The 23352-nt window shown below is 37.1% G+C and overlaps 1 protein-coding gene across 1 annotated transcript in view; it reads right to left on the bottom strand.

Annotated features, from left to right (window-relative positions):
• The window catches only part of KCNH5 (potassium voltage-gated channel subfamily H member 5), a 244634-nt gene that overhangs the window by 53242 nt on the left and 168040 nt on the right, over positions 1–23352 (bottom strand). The window contains exon 9 of the mRNA XM_006096025.3: positions 11768–12020. Coding sequence (XP_006096087.1) covers positions 11768–12020 — 253 coding nt within the window. The remainder of the gene's footprint in view (positions 1–11767; positions 12021–23352) is intronic.

The following is a 23352-nucleotide window of genomic DNA, read 5'->3' as shown; positions in this document are numbered from 1 at the left end:
ATCTTATAGGTAGTCTGCCAAAGACTTACTCTTTCTGCAAATATCTGTTCTCATCCTAAAGATCAAAGTCAGGCCAGCCAGACCACCAGCAAGAAAAAATAACATGTAACCATAGAAGTGTGTGTGTGTGTGTGTGTGTGTGTGTGTGTGTGTGTGTGTGTGTGTGTGAGAGAGAGAGAGAGAGAGAGAGAGATTATAGATTATTTGCCCCCACACACACAGTTTGGACATCCTTAGAGAATTACAAGGCACTAAAGCATTCTCAGATAGAAAAAGAAAACACATATATTATTGAGAAGGTGATTAAAATCACCATGTAATCATATGGTCAGCACAAAATAAGCATAATGGATATTTATTTAATATTGAGTAATTTCACTTGTTTCTGAACCCTCGAAAATTTCTTTTAGTTAGTGAAACTGACAACTCAACTACCGTCTGATAGCCATAAATTTGTCCAAAAAAGAATAATTATAGATCTGAGACCCAAATAATGTGTGAAAGGCTACAGAACATCGTGATAACCTAAAGGAAACTTTAGGTATAAAAATTTACCTCCACTTACACATATAAATTTCAGAAATGGCATTCTCTTTAAATTAGTAATTCTAATTATATGTATTTATTCTAATTACATTATTAGAACTACCAATTTACTTAAAAACTGTTCACTATATTAATATTTACTATACCCAAAAAAGGTAGAAATAAGACCAATATAAATGAATAAATTATGGAATATTATGCAGTCACTAAATAAATTGAAAAAAAAGCAACAGAGAAGTGTTCACATTATGTAAAATAATAAAAGCAAGATAGTAAGTCATACACATAGTATGACCACATTTTATACATTTATCCCATATGCCAGAAACATGCATATGCACAAAGCAAATGCATTAAAATGATAGGTTCTCTCTGCATTATGGGATAATGGGTAGATTTTATTTAGTCTAATAATTTATATGTATTATTGTTTAATAGAAGAGATCAACAAGTGTTATATTATCGGAGTCCATGGTGCTATGAAAATAACAGGTCTTTAAAAGGGCTGCTTTGATCTACCTCTTATTTCTTTTCCTCTATCATCATTGTTTCTCTTTCTATATGGGGAACTGGAAGTCTTTGAACAGATAGGAAAGGATTATATTTCTTTATGTTTGATTGCTGTGACCACTTCTCAAATGATCACTCATAATACAACCTCTCACCCATTTATAAGTGCTCATTGGTTTTCAACTATTTGATTTTTATGTATAGTAACCAATCAATGCCTTTGACTTATTACTAATTTCACCTCTGGGAATCAATCAAAAGAATGAGAACCAACACATGTAATATTCATTGTAGTATTATTAAGCACAATCCCAGATTGGCATAAGTAAATAAATAAATGTCCAATAACAATGGAAACTTGTCCATCTACCTATCCTCAATTCATACAGAATTAAAACTAGTTTTTGAAATAAATACAAAAAAATGTTTATCTTCTAATGATAAATTTTTTAAAAAGAGAAAAAGAAAAATATGATTATGGTCAAGCTATCATAAAGAACATAAAAATGAAAGTGAAACTCCAAGACTAAATGAATTGTGAATGAATTATCTACCTCTTATTTTCTTAAAGAAAAATAATTTTGATAAAAACCAAAGTATATTGCATTTTATTATTCTATGTTGTTCTATATAGTATATTATATTGCTATTAATTTGTCAATTGACACATTGTGTTAAAAATCAAAAGGGATAAAAGACTAAAAGAGAATGTATTTAAATAATTATAGCAATCAGCTTCAAATGATGTTATTGTTTTCTTTCTACTTTGTTTTCTAAAATGTCCCTTAATAAATACACTTAATTTAAAAATAGCAAACTATTTTCACAAATGTTTTTCCTTACACTTTTAAATAAAACTAAATTAATAAAATATGTACATAAACCTATGAAATAATAAATAAATATTCATTGATGATAAGTACATCATCAATAGGTAAAATATACTCAATACATAAATTTCCCCTTTCTATTTTTAATTATTAAAGCATTCAAAAGTCTGTTACATATTTTATTTTACCTCACTGATGAAATGAAAATCCTTACCATATTTCTATCAAAATTTTTAAATTTTAATAATTTATGCTTTTAGTATCTTGGAAAAATAAAAAGCCTATGATGTGGAGTGAACAGAATTAACTAGACTATAAACACATGAGGGCAGGGAATTTTCTCTATTTTGACCACTGCCATTAACCTCAATGCCTAAAACAGTTCAAGAGCTCAACAAATATTTATTTAAAAAAATACACATTAGAAAAGGAGAGAAGGGGAGAAAAAACTGGGAAATGCAAGATTAGAGGTAGAATTGAGGCTCTGCCATTAAGTGTGGCTTATATCAGGTTACTGAACCTGAATCATCATCTGTTCCTTTGACTCTAAAGGGAACCGGATAGACAAAGAATAACACTTAAAGTTTCTCTACATCTATAATTTCATAGTGAGTCAACTCAAAATCATCAAATTATATTTTCAAGATAATATTTTGTCAATGTCTCATTGTCAACACACACACACACACACACACACACACACACACACACACACACACACACTTTAAAATCTAGGGCCTCAATTCCAAATCCCATTACAAGGTTGAAAAGTAATAGAAAAGTTAACTGACTCAATCAAAGTAAAACTTATCCCCTGTTCTCCCCCCAAAACAGGCATTACATAGTAAGAAATACTAATTGTTTTATAACATAGAATTTCCATTATCATACACAATATATCACTTGGAAATTAATCAGCCATTTCAAAATGTGCTTACCCATTTATCTCTATCACCTAATAGTCACTCAATTCACAGTTATTCAAGAAATATTATGCACATTTACACTGAGTGATCTGTAAGAAGCCACAGGTTGTGGAGATATGAAATTATGCACGGAATATCCCATAGAGAAGTACCCATCTCTCCATTACAAAGATTTTGCACACTTCCAGGGCTGGGAACTCTTGAGTGCAGAGTATCTGATGCTAGTTTTTAGGTCAGCTCCCACTTAATGTAAGTAGTAGCTATAAACATTCTAGAGCTTGAGAAAACGAACCTTCCCTCAAAGCCTTAAAATTAGTAGAAAAGCTCACACTCAACAGGAAAGTTGTTGTTTGGCCTATTTATAGTTTCTCAGTTCTTTGCATTAAGTCTGACGAAGTATTTAACTTCTAAACCACAGAAAACACAGAACTGCAAAAAAAGAAGCAAATGTGAAACATTCATAGAGTGGGAAACTGAAAAATTTAAAGACAAAATAGAGACAGCGTTACAACTTGATTAAAGGAGTAATATAGATCATGGTATGCTTGGAGATTATGGTCTCCTGAAGTGTTGGTGTTACAGCCAGAGTATATTTTAAAATATGGAACACATTATTTGGTAAGTTAATGCCATGGAAAAAATAAATGAATACAAATTATATCAGTTATTCATCAGTGGATACAGCTTTCTAATATAGCCAACAAATCCCTAAAAATATAGCATTTGAAGATTACTTAGTGAGTGTGTGTGGGATATGGTGATAGCACTATTTGATGATTCTTCTCTAGAATGAACTTAATCCATTTCATTTATTAGGCATCCTTTCACTTTAATTGATTATAGCAGGAGGCTCATAAAGTGTATTATCAACACATATGCATAAAATATATTCATTTATAAATAAACAACAGTATGAGTTTTTAAATTATACAATTTTAACAACTTTGAGTATTTACAAACAGCAAGTGTCATAAAGTAATATTTTCAAGGAAAATAACAGAAATAAGCTGATGAGTATTAAAATTTTAAAACTATATAGGTTTATTAGAATAGAATCTTTTAAAACATTTAGAATTGATGCCTGCCAATCCTCAATGATTGAAGTCCAAAGCCATTCTGTTGAAAAATTATATTGAATGCAAACTTATAGACACTTTTAGATAAGTAAAATAATTCTTTTTTACTAAAAAAAAAAACCTTACTGGTGAAGCTTATAGATTTTTATTTAAACACACAAAGAATGAGCCAAATACCTCTTATTAAGTAGTTGTAAAAAATAGAGAGTATCCTTACTCATATGGGATGATGATAACCACCTTTAAGAAGTTAAATAATATGGTAATACACAGGCTGGTAATCCTAAATTTGGCACTATTAGTGTTAAGAACAAATTAGTTCTTAATTTGTTCTTAACACTAATGTGCCCAAATCAAGAAAGTTATAGCATATTATTTAAAAATCCAAGAAAAAGACTAAATTGAAAAACAGTTACATCTTGAAACTCTTCTATTTTCTTTTCCTAGAAAGGATTTGGAGTTGATGCCTATAATAATGTTCATATAACAAGTCTTACTACTTTCACATATGGGAGAAATGATGGCTGCCCTATTCACCACATTTAATTCATGCATCCAGCGTCCTAATGCTAACCTTAAACTGGAACACATGCTGTGTGCTGTGTGGGGATAGAGACATGCAAGAAATAAAAATCCTGCTCTTAAGAGTCTTTAATTTTCTAAGTAAAAGAGACATGCCAGAAAATTTTACAAAATAGGGGGAGGGAGAGGTCTATAGGACCAGGATAGGCAAAGCACACAAACATAAACTGTTTTGGACTTGAGGAGATTCAGGAAAGAACTCACAAATAAGGTCATGTTTGAGTTTAATCATTAGTTGAGCCTCAAGGGGAAGGGCAGTATTTGTGACCGACAAATAGTACAAGCCCGATCTGCCCAGGGCATGATGAACAACGTTAGCCCACTATCCTAGAAACCTACAGGACATAGAGATAGAGCCAAGTCTAGAGGGGAAAAGTGGGACTCAATAGTGAGAACTTTGAATGCCATGCAACAGATTCTGCTTAATCCTGTTTTAAAAGGAAACCACTGAAAGTTTTTGAGTAAAGAGAGCCATGACCTATCTAGTACTTTGAGAACAGAAATAATGACAGGGTGAAGAGTAGACAAGGGAGCACTGTTGGAAGACTATCTACCTCACTGTGAAACATAATATGGTATTTCACAGATTATATGCATATAATTTCACCTTATCTCCACAACCACCTCATCAGGAGTGAAGGCAGTGACAACAAGGGTAAAGAGAAGAAGATACAACAGAGATGATGGTAGTAAAGCAAAGCTCTAAAATATGCCTATTGATTTGAATGAAGTAGGAGTGATCTATTTAAGATACTCTAGGAAAGAAATGTGAATCAAGAATTTCATATCCAGCAAAACTGACTTTCAAGTATACAGGACACAAACTATTATCACCAACATAAAAGAACTCATTATTGTTCCCATAGATATTTCCTAAGGAATTTATTAGTGAAAATGTTTCAGATAATCAAAATACCTAAAGGGACATTGACACAAAGACTAGTGGTAGCAATAACTAATACTTATTTGTAGAACTAAGACTAAATAGAGGTTAAAAGTATAGTGTGCATGGCTACATGCTCTGACAATGATTACATATAGCACAACTATTAAAAATAATGGTGGATGAGAGACGACTAGAACAAGTATGGCTGGGAAAATGCAGTGAAGCTTTCTGCAAGTAGATGTCAGGGCCTTAGGTAAATAAAAGAGCAGTGAGAAAAGCAGGCTAAGCTACCCCACCCTAACCACAGAACATCAGCACTTAAGGGAAGAGTGGAGGACTCAGCGTATGAACTGAGACAAGTCACAAGACCAGGACAGACTCAAGGGGTGGAAAAGGAGGCTCCACCTTCTCATAGGAAGAGCTGCAAAGATCTGTGGCATTCTTGCAATCCTGGAGCATTCCTGAGAGCTTCATTTCCACTTTAATCCTTACCAACTAGATGACATATGAACTCTTCCAGGACCCAGATGAAAAGCCCACTCACGGAACTTAGCATCCTCATCTTGTGTTCTGAGGGCTCATGAGATTCACACTCTAAGTCAGGTCTCCCCAGTCCTACACACTTGCCTGGTAGTAAACTAGTCACCAGGGAGAGGACCATATTTTTAGGTACTTAGTAGCTGATTAATGGTCTTATACTCAAGTAATGTTTGGTAAAGAATTTTTATAATATACACTGGAATGGTACTTAATACTGTTGTTAGAGACCCTTTTTTACATAAAAGAAAACAAATTGGTAAAAATCTAGGCCCTCTATTTTCTGTCAAGTTTAAGCAAAATAGTTGTATAAATTCAAAATTTTACTTAAAAAGTCCTGTTAAAGAAGGCATCACATTTGTAATGTGATGGTTAAGAGAATGGGCATAGAGTTAGACATATCTGGGTTCAAATCCTGCGCTCACCACTTATGTTTTAGCTGTAACCTGGGGTGAATCATCTGATACTGCAAGAGCTTTGGTTTCTTCATCCATAAGATAACTTTAGTAAACGTGTTCTTCACAGAATTAATTAAAGGATTTGATGTAATAATGCATGTAAAATAATGAGTATTCAATAATTATTGGTATCCAAATCAGACAGACTTTCAAAGGGGCCTGAAATGCATTTATACTTTAAAAGTTTTGATAGGAAATATTAAAAATCAAAATGTATTTATGAACTTTCAATGTTACTTAAGCATGCTACCAGTTACATTTTATAGTCAAGTTGCTAAAAAAGCCGATCCAACTGAGGAAACTGACATGATAAATTATATTTTAGAAAGATTCTTATAGTGGCAGCAGAACATAAAACTGGAGGTTGGAGCTGATGACAGATTGCAAGCAGACAGGCCTTTCAGACGCAGCCATAGCCCGGGATCAAAATTTTAAGAGCAGTGGTCATGGGGAGGGATAGAAAGATAGGATAAAGAGATACCTAGGAGATGAAATACACAGATTTCGTTTTTAAGGATGGTAAGGTTAAGTTTGAAGTTGAATCTAAACTACCAGATTGTGAAGACTCATATTATATCCAGAAATCTGTAGGCTGAGGATCTCTAGAGTGTGCAATTTGAGCCACGGATAAATGATGTTATAAGCACAACTTGGAAAGTTTGAAGACAAGCATACATATTTAAAACCAAATACTAGTTTGCCCTTTATAAAAATGTCTGAATTAACTAAGGTCATCATCATAATATGTAGAGTAACCCTACCCGGTTCATAGTTCAGCATCTCAGAACATAGAAATGTGGATGCCAAAAGAATTTTCTAGGGCTTGGGAAAAGCCCGTTTAAGGTTTTAAAGTGTGAAGCACTTGACTTCTAACAGCAAGTATACAGAAAGAAATCTTAGGCACAGAATAAAAGTCACATTTTCACAGGTTCTCAAAATAGCAAAATATTATTCATTCACATCTCAGATGTTCTTCTTTTTGGAATCAAAATAAGCAGACGTTTAATTCTGAGAACCATAATTTATAAGTTTTCCTTGATTATGCACAAATATTTATAAGATATGGACTGATTCTAATTAAAATGAAATCTTAACCCAGGTACTAGAAATTACCTTTTTACACTATTAAGTTCATTTCATCCTATCTTTTCCTTCTTCTCCTATTCCCTCCCCCCAACCGCATAACAATATCTAATCCTTCCATCCAAATGGTACATAAACAAGCATAGTTTTCTTGGGAATTTGAAGTTACAATTAAAATACTTAGATACAGACTATCTTAGATTAATGATTCCAATCATATGATTCTAATAATCAGTAAACACAGAAAGGACAAACTGTGAATGCAGCAAAACAAATATCTTAGAAGCTGGGTCTATTGTTAATGGGGAAATGCCATTTTTATAGTCTCTAGAAGGTACAATACACCTCATTCAGTCATTTAGAAGGAACCCAGCTATTTTAGCCATACCCGTAAATCTGTTCACATTAGGTAATTATAGGGTTGGAACTAACAAGCAAGAAGATATGAAAGAATATAAAATATTATGCATCATGAACTGAATTTAGAACTCTTTGTGTTTCATACAAAGTGGGAAGGTCAAGAAAAAGTGGAGGTGTAAGAACTGAAAGAACTTCAAGTTGAAAAAAGACATGAACTGCAATTATCTTCATATGCCCTATTTAGAAAAACATTTTGAAGCGTTAAAAAAAAGAAGGTATTTGTTGACTACATTTTTAAACTTTCCATTAATTAGTTATGCTTCAGAACTCATTCATTAAACACCGTAGGACTTTTGACACACTAAAGAATTATGCACCTACCAAAAGACTGTTTAGGGGCAAGGATGCAAAAGAATAAAACTGCACCTGTTTTTTGGATCCAGAAATTTTAATTAATTTTAAAATGACCTTCCTTCTCTTCCTTTCAACCAGCAAAATATCAGTATTAAGGGAGAGCAGGGCCTGCACATTTCTCTTATCTGACCAACTTAGACAAATTCTCATTTTTCCAAGTGTACTCAAATGTGCTTCTGTTTAATCCTTACAAGGCAAAAAAAAATCATTAGACAAGATGAAAAAGGACATATTTCAATGTTCCAAGCCACAATTTTCCATGAAAAAGTTATGAATATCTGTGTACCAAAAAACACAGCAACAATCACTACAAAGCACAAACTACAGGAGGTGCAAAGAGACATAGATAAGGCACATTAACAATAGGACACTTTAGCATGCCACTCCCCATTCAAGGATAGGAAAAAAGTAAATGTATAGAAGACCTAACCAACTTACTTAATAAGGTAGAGCACCTAAAGATATTTCTCAAACTTTGCACCCTGATAATTTCTGGAACTTTTCATTAAGTTTGCAATTATTCCAAAAATAAGCAACCAAAAAATTGCAAGAAGGAGAAGGAGGCAAAGGACAGAGGAAGGGGAGGGGAGAAGTAGGAAGGAGAAAGAGAAGAAAAAACAGGAGGAGCTGGAAAGGAATGGTCATCAAAATGTCAGGAGTAACAATTTTCCTCTTTCTTTCTTAAAACATTAAGCAATCATGACCATTAAAGAAACCCCTCCCCTCATTTTTAAGTAAGATGAAGTATTTTTTAATTTAGAAAAGTCTGAAAACATGCACTGTTGCTCAGTGGTTGAGTGTGGACCCATGAACCAGGAGGTCATGGTTCGATTGCTGCACAGGGCACGTGCCCAGGAGGCAGGCTCAATCCCCAGTAGGGGGTGTGCAGGAGGGAGCTGACCAATGATTCCCTCTGATCATTGTTTTTATCTCTCTCCCTCTCCCTTCCTCTCTCTGAAATCAATAAAACAAAACATGCATTCTCAATGGAAACTACCCTGAGATATCATGAAATGGAGCCAATGTGATGATCTGCAAGTCTAGAAGCTGGCTGAGTTAGGGAAGGCCCTTCTAGCAGGTTGCAGGCCCTTCCAGCGAAGCACAGGCAGCAGTGTGTACCCAGCTATAGCTGCCTGGAAGGTGGATCCTGAAGACTGTGTGAGCACAAGGGTGGGTCTGAGTCACGGCAGATTCACTCTTTGAGGCACATAGTGCAGTCATCTCTGTCTTGCAGCATCACACCCCCTCTCCTGCAGAAAGTCACCAGGGGTCCACAATCCTAGCATACAATCCCCTCAGATCGCCTCTCCGCTACACCTAGACTGGAGGAAGGCTCAACACGGAGAGGAGCTCCAGAAACCTGTCTCCACATCTGTCTCTCCAGAGATTATCCAAATCACAGACTGATAGAGAGGACAGGGTCATTCAGGGTCTCATGGACCTATGCAACCCCGCCAGCCCCTCTGCAGTCTGTCAGCATCTCGCCCCCCTACCTCTCCGGCTTACCTCTGCCTTGGGAAGATCACTTCCGGATCAAAACATTTTTTTAAACAAAAACCTTCTGACTGCTTTTTAGCTGAACTAATCCTTATTAGAGGCCCAATGAAAAAGCAAATGAAAGGTTGCCAAAGAGGTGTACATATAGTTTCACTCATTAAGCCCAGAGATGAAAAGTCTCTGACTCCCAAGACTTTTGAGGAGGATAAACTAAAAGCACACACTCAAGGAAATACAATGTGACAGCTATATGATGAGATTGGCCCAATACCCAGAAGCCCTGTGTTCATTTTTACTGTGTCACTAGGCAAAACCAGCTACCATTTTATTTTAAAACAAAAAGAAAATGCATTCTGTCTGTCTCACTGAGCAAATGATTGCAGCTTAACAGACCCAGCACTGAACTCAGGGCTTTCTCCATCCCTCCTTTTAGAAAAAAAAAAGTTACCAATGAAGAATATAGGCAACGCAAATGGCATGAGCACACAGCTGAGCCATTTATCACAACGGTCCTCCGTATAATATATTGGATGTCTGTTCTCCCACCTGCCATTGACAGGAACGTGCAGGAAAAGAAAATGCAGCTGGTTGGGGCTTGTGTCTTAGCCTCTTCTTTAAGCAAACAAGAATGGCTGTAGTATGGATATGCTTCATTTTACTACAAAGAATCATTCTGACAAAATGTGCACTTGCTATGAAAGATTACATACAACTCCTTTATACTCCAGGAAACAGAACAGAACAAGCACTCAGTAGCATTAAACACACACAGTGCTGACTAAACAGTTAAGAAAAATGTTTACAAACAACAGTGTTCAGTCGTTTGCAACTCTGCACCATGGCCTCTAACTCTTACAAAGTTACGAGGACCTGTTTTCCTGGGAGGGGTCGCTGTTTCTCAGTGCTCAGTTCTGTCTCTGCCAGGTAATTGGGCTTTTTGAGATCAGTTCCTCATTTCTGTGCTGGATTTTGCTTTTGCAGTTGCTAAAATACATCAGTCAATCCAGTATTAACGAGAATAAGTGGCTTTCAAGCGATGGTAGGTTGACCTCGGAAGCTAAAAAAATCCAATAGTTTAAAATTGAGCTCATTTTTCATGAGACACAAGCCAGGAAAAATGTGATCAAAATGGAGTTGACATCCTGCAATTCTAACTTATTTCACTTGAGGAAAAAGCCAGAAATGATTTTCCTCTGACTTTATTATTGCTTCCTTTTATAGCTATGTGGGCTTCATGAACTTGCTGCTGATATTGGAGCAAAAAAAAAAATAATCTAAAATATCACTTAGCATTTGTTCTACCAATACATATATTACACTGTCCCCAAACATGTAAATTAAAAAAATGTTTTGTCATTTACATGTACTGCCACTGCCTTTTTTGTTAGTGCAACTAATTACTAGGTCTCTGAATTTTTGAATGAATTGATTATTAGCCAAATAATTTTCCTGGCTTGTGAATGGACAAAACCAGTTTTAAAAGCCTAAATCCACTTGCATTGTGATTACTCCAATATAGTGGGTCAAATTCATTTATTGTCCCCATCACTTTCAGCTCGCTACTTAGGTCCGCTGTGATGAGGTAAAAAGATTTAGAGTAAGATGATCTGTACTCGAGCCCTCACTCATGTACTAGCCGGGCAAGTCACCAAACATTTTTGGGCCTCACTTTGCTCATCTCTAAAGGAAAGTGTTGAATGAGACAGGTTCTATTGCCCCTCTGAGACCAGCATTCCAGATTACTAACCTGACAATCACTCCACAAGCCATTCCCACACTTACCAACATGGAGGGACAGCCAAGTCAGGCTCTAGTCTAAAAAGTGCTATCCTATTGTTGCCAAAGAAAGTGTAGTCCAACCCTCCTGCAGCCCATTAGGCTGCGACCAGTACTAACGTTCCTTGCTGAAGCAGCATTACTGGTTTTCACTAAGATTTATCGTCTGATCAGTGACCCAGTTTCCAAAGTCAGCAAGCAAAGGCAATTTCTCTTAAGAAACCTGAGAAGCAAAATCTCTAAACCGGTTACGCATTTGCTACTACATTAAGAAAGTTCACAGTACCTAAAATAGCCACCACCTCATCATCCTGGATGACTTCCAGGGAGCCTGAGACCACAAAGCAGAGGGCATCCACGCTTTCCCCGGCGTGGTAGATGAGGTCCCCGGGCGCGCAGTGAATCGTCTGGAATTCCACCGCCAAGGCGCGCAGGCACCCATCGCTGGCCAACCGAAAGGCAGGGTGTTCATTGAACACCTTGCGGTTTAGGTGAACACAGATATCAGCTCTCATGTCCTTCGGGCAGATGGAGAGAACCTGAAGAACGTGAAAGAGGAATAAGTGAGAAGAAATGAGAAAGGGGCTATTTCAGAGAAAAAAAATGTCCTCCCACAAATATTTATGGACTATGACAAAGTCTGTGACACACTGTACTTGATACTGGGAAGGAAGAGTTCAAAGACACAGCCCTGCTCTCAAGGACCAAATAATAACCCGGTGAGGTGGGCTGATGAGCAATGGACTCTTTCGATACAGTACCACGTAGTGAAACATAGAGAGAAGAGTCTGGGGGTGGTCAGGAGAGTCTCAGAAAAAAAACAACAACATAATATAACTTCACCCAAGGGCCAACTAAAATAGGGCGTTAACATTCATTTTAGTCTAGTCTCTATTTTAGAATGTTTTATAACTAAATTAAAATTCAGGAGAATGTACTTTATTCTACATCAGAGGTGGATTTATAGAAACCAGTTATAAGAAAACAAAACCAACAAAAGCACCCTTGTGACTTCATTTGCTGTCACTGGCTGCTATAACTCCACTTTTTTCTGTGCATTTTTCCGCTCAGATGTTTTATTTTGCAGATGAATTTATGCCCAGGAAGTGAAAAGTGTATCCACCAGCCTTCTGTAGGGCTTGGGCAATTGCAAATGTCAATGCCGGCAAAGTGGGCACATCATCTTGCTGGCAGCCCTTGCATTCTGGCCTTTGACTCCTAAAGACTGCTGAGGACAGCAGCACAATTCAAGCTCTAGGCATCCCTTAGAAGAGCCAGGGTTAGAGTGATTTGATTGCCGACAGCTTTCAGACAAGGCAATTAAAGACCCAGACTAAAATAGACATTATCCTCATATTTAACCAGGGCATCATCCAGCAAGATGTGGTTGCAGAAGTCAGTACTACCCAATTTAAAGATACATGTGCAAGCTCGCTTAGAACCTTCTCCCAATCCCCTTGGTAAACTATTTTTTATAATCAGAAATTATTTTCTTTGCTAGGCTTTCAATCCCTCAAGCTGAAGTCTAAGCTGATCCCCCCTCGCCCATTAAGTTACACTGAGTAATGTATTCATATAAAATAGTTTTCTTTCCTACACTAATTGCATTTTAACCTTTAAAAATAACCTAAAGGTTAAAATAATCCCCTGATTGTTCCTTTTATGTGGAGCTCAATATCAATGAACAGTTGGTTATTTCCCTGTGTAGAAAAGTCCATCATAAATGTCAAGACCTTAATTAAATTATGCTGTCAGTATCCCTTCCCTTAACCATTTTTAAAACCGCATATATCATTTTACATATATAGTATATCTGTGGGGGGGTTTCATACTCCTTTGAATTCCTATAGGTAACAGCAATTCAGCCCACCTAGCTTTCTGAAGAAATATCATCTTTAGGGAAAAGAATGCCTAGCAGAGCTTCAGAAGCAATTGGCACTTCATTTCCACATCAGTTGCTTTTCATAACACTGTAATATTTTATTTAATATATGAATGTTTAGTGACTTCTGACAGCATTATTCATTCAATAGCTACTATGGGGTACACCACTGCATTAAGTCCCTGGAACTAGAAGAATAAATATGACACTATTTGCTTTGGAGTAGATAACCATGTAGTAGGGGGAGTTAGGTATGTAAAGAGACAATTATAACACAATGAGAAAAAATGACAGGGCATGGTCAGGTGACATGGGACATGTGCTGCTTAGAAGTCATTACTTATGACTTAGAGGTAGCATAAAAGATTGGGCTCCAGAGGATAGGTCTGGGTGCAAATCTATCACTTACCACCTCTGTAACCTAAGGTATTTAATCTCTCTAAACTTCATCTGTGAAATGGGTTGATAGTGTTTATTTCATAGGCTCATTACTGGAATTAAATGAAAGGGCTTAAGCTTAGCCCAGTTTAGCCTTGCACATGGCAAGGGCTAAAGAAATGGATTAACCTTATTGAAAATGAGTATTCCTACAAAGTTTATTGTCACTTTAGCTCCCTACAAAAGCCATTTGCTATTTTTCCTTTTCTACCGCTTTCTAAATTATGTATCTTGACTGTTTGATGAGATTTAGGCACAATTAAGAAAATATTTCAGCATGAATCTAAAGTTATTTCAAGGACTAGCTAATGTTAATATTTTTCTCAAGTTGAAAATAAAATGAATGCTAGGAAAGCAAAAAAGTAAAAATAATTTTAAAGTACACACACATTAACATTACACTGAATAGCTTAATGGAAAAATGAATCGTTCTTCTATTCCATTTACTTTGCAGAATTTTCATTGTCTTAGATTCATTTTGGTAATAGTCATTTTATGTTATTTTAATTCTTTCAGGATTCATGCTGCAAATTAAATTTTCCAATGTTAGCAACATTCTCTGTTTAGTGGCATATCAAAGAGAATTTTTATTAATTTAAGTGGATCTTCCCTTTATGTTTTACTTCATTTATGACACTGATTTATCATTTTGATTGGTGGTATATACTAAAGTCCAGATGTCATAAACCAACAAGTTAAAACTTCATGTTAAATAGACCAGAGCCACACCTCTGTCTCCATACCTAGATAGCATATGTGCCTTACATGGTGTGTCTGCCATCTAAATATGAGTATAGTATTATTTTTTTCTATAAATGAAGGCACTAATAAATGTCTTACGTAGTAAAAATTTAGTTTTAAGTGATAAAATTATCATTCAAGGTGACACTAAGACCTGGCCCATTGATCCCAATTCAATGCACTTGGCCTTGAATGTCATATCCAATCTCTTGTAAGTTACCTAATGGGTATCTCATAGTTATAAACAAATAAAATTACATTTCAGTAGAAAATATTTAAGTTAAAGTGACTTTTATTTGTCTCTAGTGTTGATTATTTATCCCCTCTTCATATCAAGATACTTATAAATTAAAGTTGATTCTTAATTAAGACAATAAGTTTTCACTTTGGAAGAGCTATGGCTGCATGCATATAAGGAATCATTTTTAGAATTCCGCAAATAAATTCCTGGGGTGGGGGTGGGGGGAATGACATGGTTGGGAAAATAACTCTTTTGATATTATTTATGATACCAGTCCCATTAAACCTAAGATCAAGAGGTATCTTAACAGACATCCTTCTGGCTCCAAAGATCTAACCTCAACACTGCAACTAGAGAACACTTAGTACAACACAAAATGATCATTTTACCTTGCTCTCTTAAAACATCCAATGGCCTGCTTCCCCAGGTAAAGCCGAAGTCCTAACCAAGCACGCAAGGCTCTTTACGATGGGAGCCTCCTTCAGCCACATCACTTACTACCCTGCTCCAACCCTGCATCCGGTCACACAGTATTTCTCGCTCTCTGAACCTGCCATACTCTCTCATGACTGCCTGCCTACACGCTGTTAACTTCAGCCTGTCATATCCCATCATCCCCTTCTCTGCCTAGTCACCTCTGATTCACCCACAAAGCACAGACCATCCCTCTCTTTGCCATAAGTTCAATTTATAAACAGCTCTATCATAGAATTGGTAATGCATAGAAAGGGAAAAAGAGAATAAGAGTGTTATGATCTACATTTTTTTAAAATAATAGCACACAATAGTAACATTGAATTATCAGAGTTGAAAAGATTTCAGCCTAAGGATTTCAAATTTTTACTTTCAGCAGTAAAGTCATTCTTTGGTTTTTATAATGAAATATTCCTTATGCCTAATAGATAAAGCTGATACAAGCAGAATTATGCTGGGTGAAGCTCTGATGGGATGGTAGACTCCCAGGCAGGGGTCCACAGGGGCACATTCAGTCATTCATCTAACTCATAGCTATCAAGTGCTAGTCCTGTGTTAGTTACATGCTGGCTACTATGCAAGAGCAAAAACTTCACAGTGCCTGCCTTGCTGGAGCTTCCACTCAGGAAAGGCTTTAAAAAATCACTCTTCCTAGTCTAATGCCCCATTTTACAAATGAAGCAAATGTATAGCATAAAGGTTATGAGATTTGCTCGAGGCCTCTCAATAAGTTACCAGCAAAACCCAAAACTCTTGACTGCCCACTCTTAAGCCATGCTCCTCAATGAAACGCAACCAGGAATAAAATAGAACATCTGGCACTTTCTGATGTTTCCTGGTTCTTTAAATAGTACAAAAATATAAATGGTGATTTCTGAAAATCATTTAGAGTCTAATTAATCAAACTAAGTTTACTTATTAGGAAATCACGAATGTCATCACCACCACAGAACTACCTAGATCTCTTTGCAAATTTGTTTTCATTCCTAAACAGTTTAATTTTAGCTCCAATAAATGTATTATGTTTTAGAGTGTCAGTAAAGACATAACTATTCATTGATAAGTCATTTATTTATGCTATTACTATTTGCCAAAAGGAAGTCATCTTATTAGAAATATGAGTTTTAGTATATTTATGAAAAGGACCTTAGCTAGATACTAGTATAGAGTGAACATTTGGTAAATCTCACTCTCCTTAATTCCCTTCCCCCATCACTTTCATCCATTATGGTATTAGTAATTTAGAAAAAGCTTAGAAGACTGAGCATAATTACTTTAATTAGAGGCCAAGGAGTTGAATCAAGATCCTCTAGAAATTGTTTGTCTGGAGAAAGTCAAAAGAAGAAGGCTTTCTCCTCTCTTATTCATTCTTTAAATATACTTAAAAATGTATTTTAACAATCATTATACTCCATATAGGAAATAAAAAAACATAAAGAAGAAAATAAAATTTCTCCATTATTTATACATATTTATATACCATTTTCATAAAATTTAAATCTCTAAAGGTTGATTTCCTGCCATAGTCACCTGATATCACATTAAATCATTTCCCATGACACGACCTAGTGACTTAAAAATATAATTAGAATCACTGCATAATAGTCCATTATATAATTGAACACAATTCATTTAACCACTTCATTATAATTGGATATTAAGATTTTTAGTTTTCCCTTTCATAAATCAAGTTGTAATAAATACCCTATACTGATAACTAATTGTTTAAGGATAGATTTTTTAGAAGTAAAATTAATGGGTAAAATACTATAAAATCATTTCAAATCTCTTGACAAATCGCCTTTCAGAACAGGTATATCAAATTACACCCATACCAGTAGTGTATGAGAGTATCTCAGTATTTTTAATAATCCTCACAAAATCTCCCTTTTGCATTTGAAGAGAAAAGGCAATTTTATGTGAAAGAGAAGTATATTCATATAGTGTAATGACATAGAGAGCTGGAGAGTTTTAGTCTTACCAGAGGTAGTCTCCTGCCACTGTGCCCTAGTTCAATGACCACAGATTGGTCAGTTTTAATCAACCTATAACCAATTCCTAATGTGCAAATGGGGCTGATAGGGATAATTTTACTTTAAGTGCCTGAAAGTAGTCAACTAAACAGGGCTCCCTCTTGAGGTCCATTACTGCTCTAAAGTAAATTATTGTATTGATTATCTATAATCAGGAATAATAAAGTGTCAGCTATTTTTAGTAACAATTGCTAATAAGTGAAAAAGATTCCCCTGTTTTCTTTCTTAGGACAAAGGAATATATCCATTAACAACATTTTGCTAGGCAATGCAGCTACCACTGACATTCTTCAAAATTATTGATTCTTTTGGTGCAATTAAGTTAGGCACTGCTGATTAATGTCTCCTCACCAATCCAATGGGTCGGTATTAAGTTAGTAAAAATCCATGGGAAGAGTCAGGCAAATGACATTTAAACATCAAACATTTTTACAATCCTTCCTGGGAATGAAGTACTCAAAGACTACCAATAAATGAAGTAAAATTCTCTACAGGCATTCAATTCTCATTCATTTAATGGGAAGAAAAGAAAGCTCACCTTATTTTAAAATAAATAAATAAAATTTAAAAAAGCGTTAACCCCACAGCCATGTGCACCAAGGGAGAGCCAGCTGTCTGAATATATGTCTTCCAACTTCTGGGGTTATCAAAACCTCCAAGGAATTAACTCAGGAACAATGTAATGAAATAAAACCAAAGTACATTAACATCCTTTATTTAAACTGAAAGGTCATATTTAGACCAGTGAGAGATTATAGATTAAAATTCATGTGTTTCACTTTAGAGATAAATTTCCTGTGAACAGACCTCGTGTACAAAAGTGAGGCTTAAGTTTTTTGTTTAAAATTATAGAGAACCAATTCTATCAAGTTGTTCATGGTGCTGGTTTTGCAGTAGTGTGACTAATGGAAAAAAAATTGTTACCATTTTTTAACTTGTTAAATAAAGCTGCAGATGTTTGGGGCCACTAACTTTCCAAAGTGAGGGCTCTGGCGACATTTAGATTTTCTATTGTTATCCATTCTCAATCTTATTTTTGTGCTTTTTAATATGCATATATTTGACTAAATAAGAATACTTTTCTTATTTATCAAAAATATTAGAAATATTTTCTAAAATTAGAAATATATTTTAAAATATATTTGATTAATTATCCAGAGTGGAAATAATATTGGAAATAACCTGACCATGATTTTTTTACAGTTACCTAAGACAAATGAGGTTCCCCAGCTCCTTTAAAAGAATGAGTTCCTCACATACATTGTGGGTGGAAGTGAATTGGTACTTCAATTACTTGGCTATATTGACAAAAGTTAAATATATATACATATATATATATATATATATACACACACACACACACACACACACAGACACACACACACACACATACTAGAGGCCCAGTGCACAAAAATTTGTGCACTCAGGGGGGTCCCTCAGCCCGGCCTGTGCCCTCTCACAGTCTGGGACCCCTCGGGGGATGTCCGTCTGCTGGCTTAGGCCCGATCTCCTGGGGATTGGGCATAAACTGGCAGTCAGACATCACTCTGGCAGCCTGGGAGCCCTCAGGGGATGTCTACTTGCCAGCGGGGAGCAGGCCTAAGCTGCAGTCGGACATCCTTAGCGCTGCTGAGGAGGCAGGAGAGGCTCCCACTGTGACCACTGTGCTGGCAGCATGGGCGGGGGCCAGCTGGTTTGCCCTGAAGGGTGTCCTGGATCAGGGTGGGGGTCCCGCTGGGGTGCCTGTCCAGCCTGTGAGGGGCTGATGGCTGTTTGCAGGCTGGCCACAACCCCTTCATGTGGGGGTTCCCCGCTGGGGTGCCTGCCCAGCCTGGGTGAGGGGCTGAGGGCTATTTTCAGGCTGGTCAAGACCCCAGTGGGGACCCTCATCCCATGGGGGTTTGGCCAGCCTGGTTGAGGGGTTGATGGCTGTTTGCAGGCTGGCCACACCCACTTCAGGGTGGGGGTCCCCACTGTGGTGCCTGGCCAGCCTGGGTGAGGGGCTGATGGACGTTTTCAGGCTGGCCATGGCTGCTGGCTGGAAGCAGGTATCTGGGGTTTATTTATCTTCTATAATTGAAACTTTGTAGCCTTGAGCAGAGCTCAGGGCCGGCAGGGCAAGCGGGAAGCTTGGCTTCCTCCATTGCCGGGGGCAACCCAAGCCTCCTGCTTGCTCCAGCTCCGTGGCCACCGCCATCTTAGTTGGGTTAATTTGCACATCTGCCCCTGATTGGCTGGTGGGTGTGGCTTGTGGGTATAGCAGAGGTACTGTCAATTTGCATGTTTCTCTTTTATATACATATGCAACCAGTATGACTGAAGGACCAGAGCGACAGGAACAACCAGTTAACCAGTTGATATGACATGCACTAACCACCAGGGGCAGACGCTCAATGCAGGATCTGCCCCCTGGTGGTCGGTGCACTCCCACAGCCAACCTTCCGTGGCCCCTCCCCCAGGCCGGCCACTCCCCCCAACCGGCCAACCTCCCAGGGCCCCACCCCTGGATGGCTAACCTCCTGCAGCCCCTTCCTCCCACCCCCCTGCCCGGCGACTCCCCCAATAGGCCTCGTTCACCGGCCAGGCTGAGGGACCCCATCTATGCACAAATTCATGCACCGGGCCTCTAATATATATATATATATATCCTTATATAATAAAAGGGTAATATGCAAATTGACCAAACAGTGGAATGACCAGAATGCCCATGGCCCCTCGCTCCAGGCAGGGGGCCAGCTGGGCCCCAAAAATGCACGAATTCATGCACTGGGCCTCTAATATATATATCTGCTAATACTCAACAATTTCACTTCTAGGTATATGTCCACCAGAAATGTCTATATATGAAACAAACCACGCAAAATAAAGTGTTTGTAGCAGCACTACTCATAATAGCTCCAAACTGAAATTACCAAAAGATCCTTAAACATTAGAATAAATAAAGACATTGTAGCACAATCACACAATGGACTGATATTCAGCAACAATTATTGTGATTATGAAAACTTATGTCTCAACCTATTATTCTTCCAAAAAAGAAAGCAAAATAAAATTCCTAAAGATATGCATCATCTGTCTTTCAAATTATTTATGCCATGTAATATACCTACACACACACACACACACACACACAGACACCAACTAAAAAATAAGGTAGTCAAAAATAGTCACAGAGTAGTAAATAAAGCCAAGGATATGTGTATTGATTACATTTATTTATATTACACTAATTGCAAAAATAATTTGAGATTTGGTTATAAAAAAGTGCATACACACAGTATATATATATATATATATGTGTGTGTGTGTATGTATACGTATATGTATATATGTATATGTACTATGTATGTGCATATATATATAGATAAAAAACATATAGAAAATAACTAGAAAGTTCAATCATCCTGAAAAATTTGAAAAATTAGAAAGTGAAAAAACTAAATGAGATAAAATGAAATACCACATTGGAACAATTGAGATCATATTGAAACATTTTTTCACAACCCTAACACTCATCTATAGATTACAGATATGGTATATGTATATACATATCTGTGTGTATGTATGTAAAATGCACTATAAAATCAGAAATCTTTCAAAGAGCACCATGCTCTTCCACTCTTCCAATATGCTGCCATTTATCAGACTAGACCCCAATCAATAAGTTCTTATGAGTAAAGCCTGTTCTGTTATTACTTATAATTGAAATAAGACAGTAATATTAGACTGGGCTTTCTGGTAAATTAAACCCTTCACTATTAGCAAAGTGCCTCAGAAGTTTAGCTCTGTGGGACCAGAGGATAGACAAGGGTATAGTTATTTGAATACTTATATGCACAAATGTGCTTCCTATAGTTTTCTATGGCAGTAACTCATGCATAAGTAAAATATAAGAAACAACATATAGACTATAACAAATATAAAAATGTAACATGTAAAATAAATGTAATTCCTAAAGTTAAGAAAATTAAAAGGAAAGCCTTATATTAAAGAAGATAATTATAATGCATATCCTACAAATGACTCATATCCAAGATATAAGAAAAACACCTACAAATCAATAAGAAAAAAAGTAGACAACTTTTTTAAAAAATTAGTCTACTATCTTAAGTTGGTATCAATGCTGTTTATAAGACCCCCAAAACAGAACAGTGGATATTGCTATTTAATTGCTTACTTAATAGTATATGTGCTGTGATGGTGACTAAAATGTTTTAACGTAAAGTTTTTAGGACCAAAAATAAGCTCACTTTCCTTATTTGCATGAGCCCTAAGTAGCAGAGGAGAATATATATTAGAGGCCCGGTACACAAAAATTTGTGCACTCGGGGGAGGGGGGTGTCCCTTAGCCTGGCCTACACCCATTTGCAGTCCAGGACCCCTTGGGGGATGTCCGCCTGTTGACTTAGGCCCACTCCCTGGAGGATCAGGCCTAAGCTTGCACTCAGACATCCTTCTGGTAGCCAGGGAGTCCTCGGGGGATGTCTGACTAAAGGCTTAGGCCCCCAAGGGAGCTGTGATGAGGAAGCTGGGGTGACAGAGGAGCCACGCTGTCCCTCCCCGCCGCCCTGGGTCGGGACGCACATGGGACACCCAGACAGTGGACGGGTGGGCTGGCAGATCGCACTTGCCCCACCCAGCCACCCCGGGTCAGGTCACACACGGGACGTCCGGGTGGGCCGGCCAATCGCTGCTGCACCACCCAGCTGCCCCAGTCGGGTCGCACACGGGATGCCCACCACCCCAGGTCGCAGATAGCAGGCCTGGATGGCGGCAGGGCAGGCAGATGGAGCTGTCCCGCCCCACCACCCGGGGTGGCAAATAGCAGGCCTGGATGGCGGCAGGGCAGGCAGCATGGCACTGACCCGCCCTGCCTGCAGTATGCAAATTAGCTGCCATCTTTGTTGGTGGTTAATTTGCATATCGCGCTGATTAGCCAATGGGAGGCGTAGTGAAGGTACAGTCAATTACCATGTTTGTCTATTATTAGGTAGGAGATATATATATATACCCTTAAAGGTCATTAGTATTCTTAAATATTCTAGAAACCAAACCGTCATCTTTTTGATATAGCATGCTCCATTAACATTATTTAAAGCATTTGGAAGAAATTAGCCATAAATGAATTTTGGTTTGTGTATTACCTACATTAATATTTGTCACCACTGTCATCATAACTGAGAAACTAAACATGTCAGTAACACTAGTCATAAATCAAACCTATCGTAATTCTTATCATCCAGAAAATAGCCATAAATAACAGAGTAAGTAATAATGCCTGTGAATAGGAGAAAAGACTGTCACGGAGCATGTAGAATTTTCATGTAACAGACACTCTCAGATGTCACTTAATGCTGCAAGCAACCCTTCCAGAGTCCCAGATCCTGCAAATATGACCTGGTTTCTGCCCATGGCAAATCAAAGACAGAAGGTTGATAGAAATTTTGCTGGAGGTGAGAGTGCCAACTCTAAGGAAAAGCAATAGATGAGAGCCTAATGCCAAAGAAATATTCAAAAACCTGAAATGTAATAATGAACATACGGAAATCAAAATTTAAAACAAAATGCCATTTATAATTCACAAAATGAAATACTTGGGTATAAATCTAACAGAATATAGACAGGATCTGTATCTTACAAATTACAAAATACTGATGAAAGTAATCAAACAACACCTAACTGAATGGAGAAATATATCATTTTAACACTCCGGTGTGGGGTGAATTTCCCGCCAAAATATAAGATGGCTCTGTCTTTTGGTTTTGTTCCATCCACCAAAAGGGTGGATTACAAACAAATATTTGGTAATACGCAGTTACAATCGGCCCGAGTTTACACGTTTCCCGCACTCCACCGCAAATCTATATGAACCGAGTTAAAGACGGCTCCCGCGGAGTACACGCAATTCACGCGAGCCGACTTAACTCGTTTCCCCCACTCCAAGTGTTAATTAATTGCAAGACCCAACATAGTAAATATGTCAATTTTCACCAAATTGATGTATGAATTTTATGCAATTTCTATCAAAATCCCAGCAATTTTTGCTATAGACATAGACAAAA

Source organism: Myotis lucifugus, unplaced genomic scaffold, assembly GCF_000147115.1.
Source record: "Myotis lucifugus unplaced genomic scaffold, Myoluc2.0 scaffold_166, whole genome shotgun sequence".
Taxonomy (NCBI): domain Eukaryota; kingdom Metazoa; phylum Chordata; class Mammalia; order Chiroptera; family Vespertilionidae; genus Myotis; species Myotis lucifugus.
Note: the sequence above shows the minus strand (reverse complement) of the source record. Positions and strands in the feature narration are given on the sequence as shown.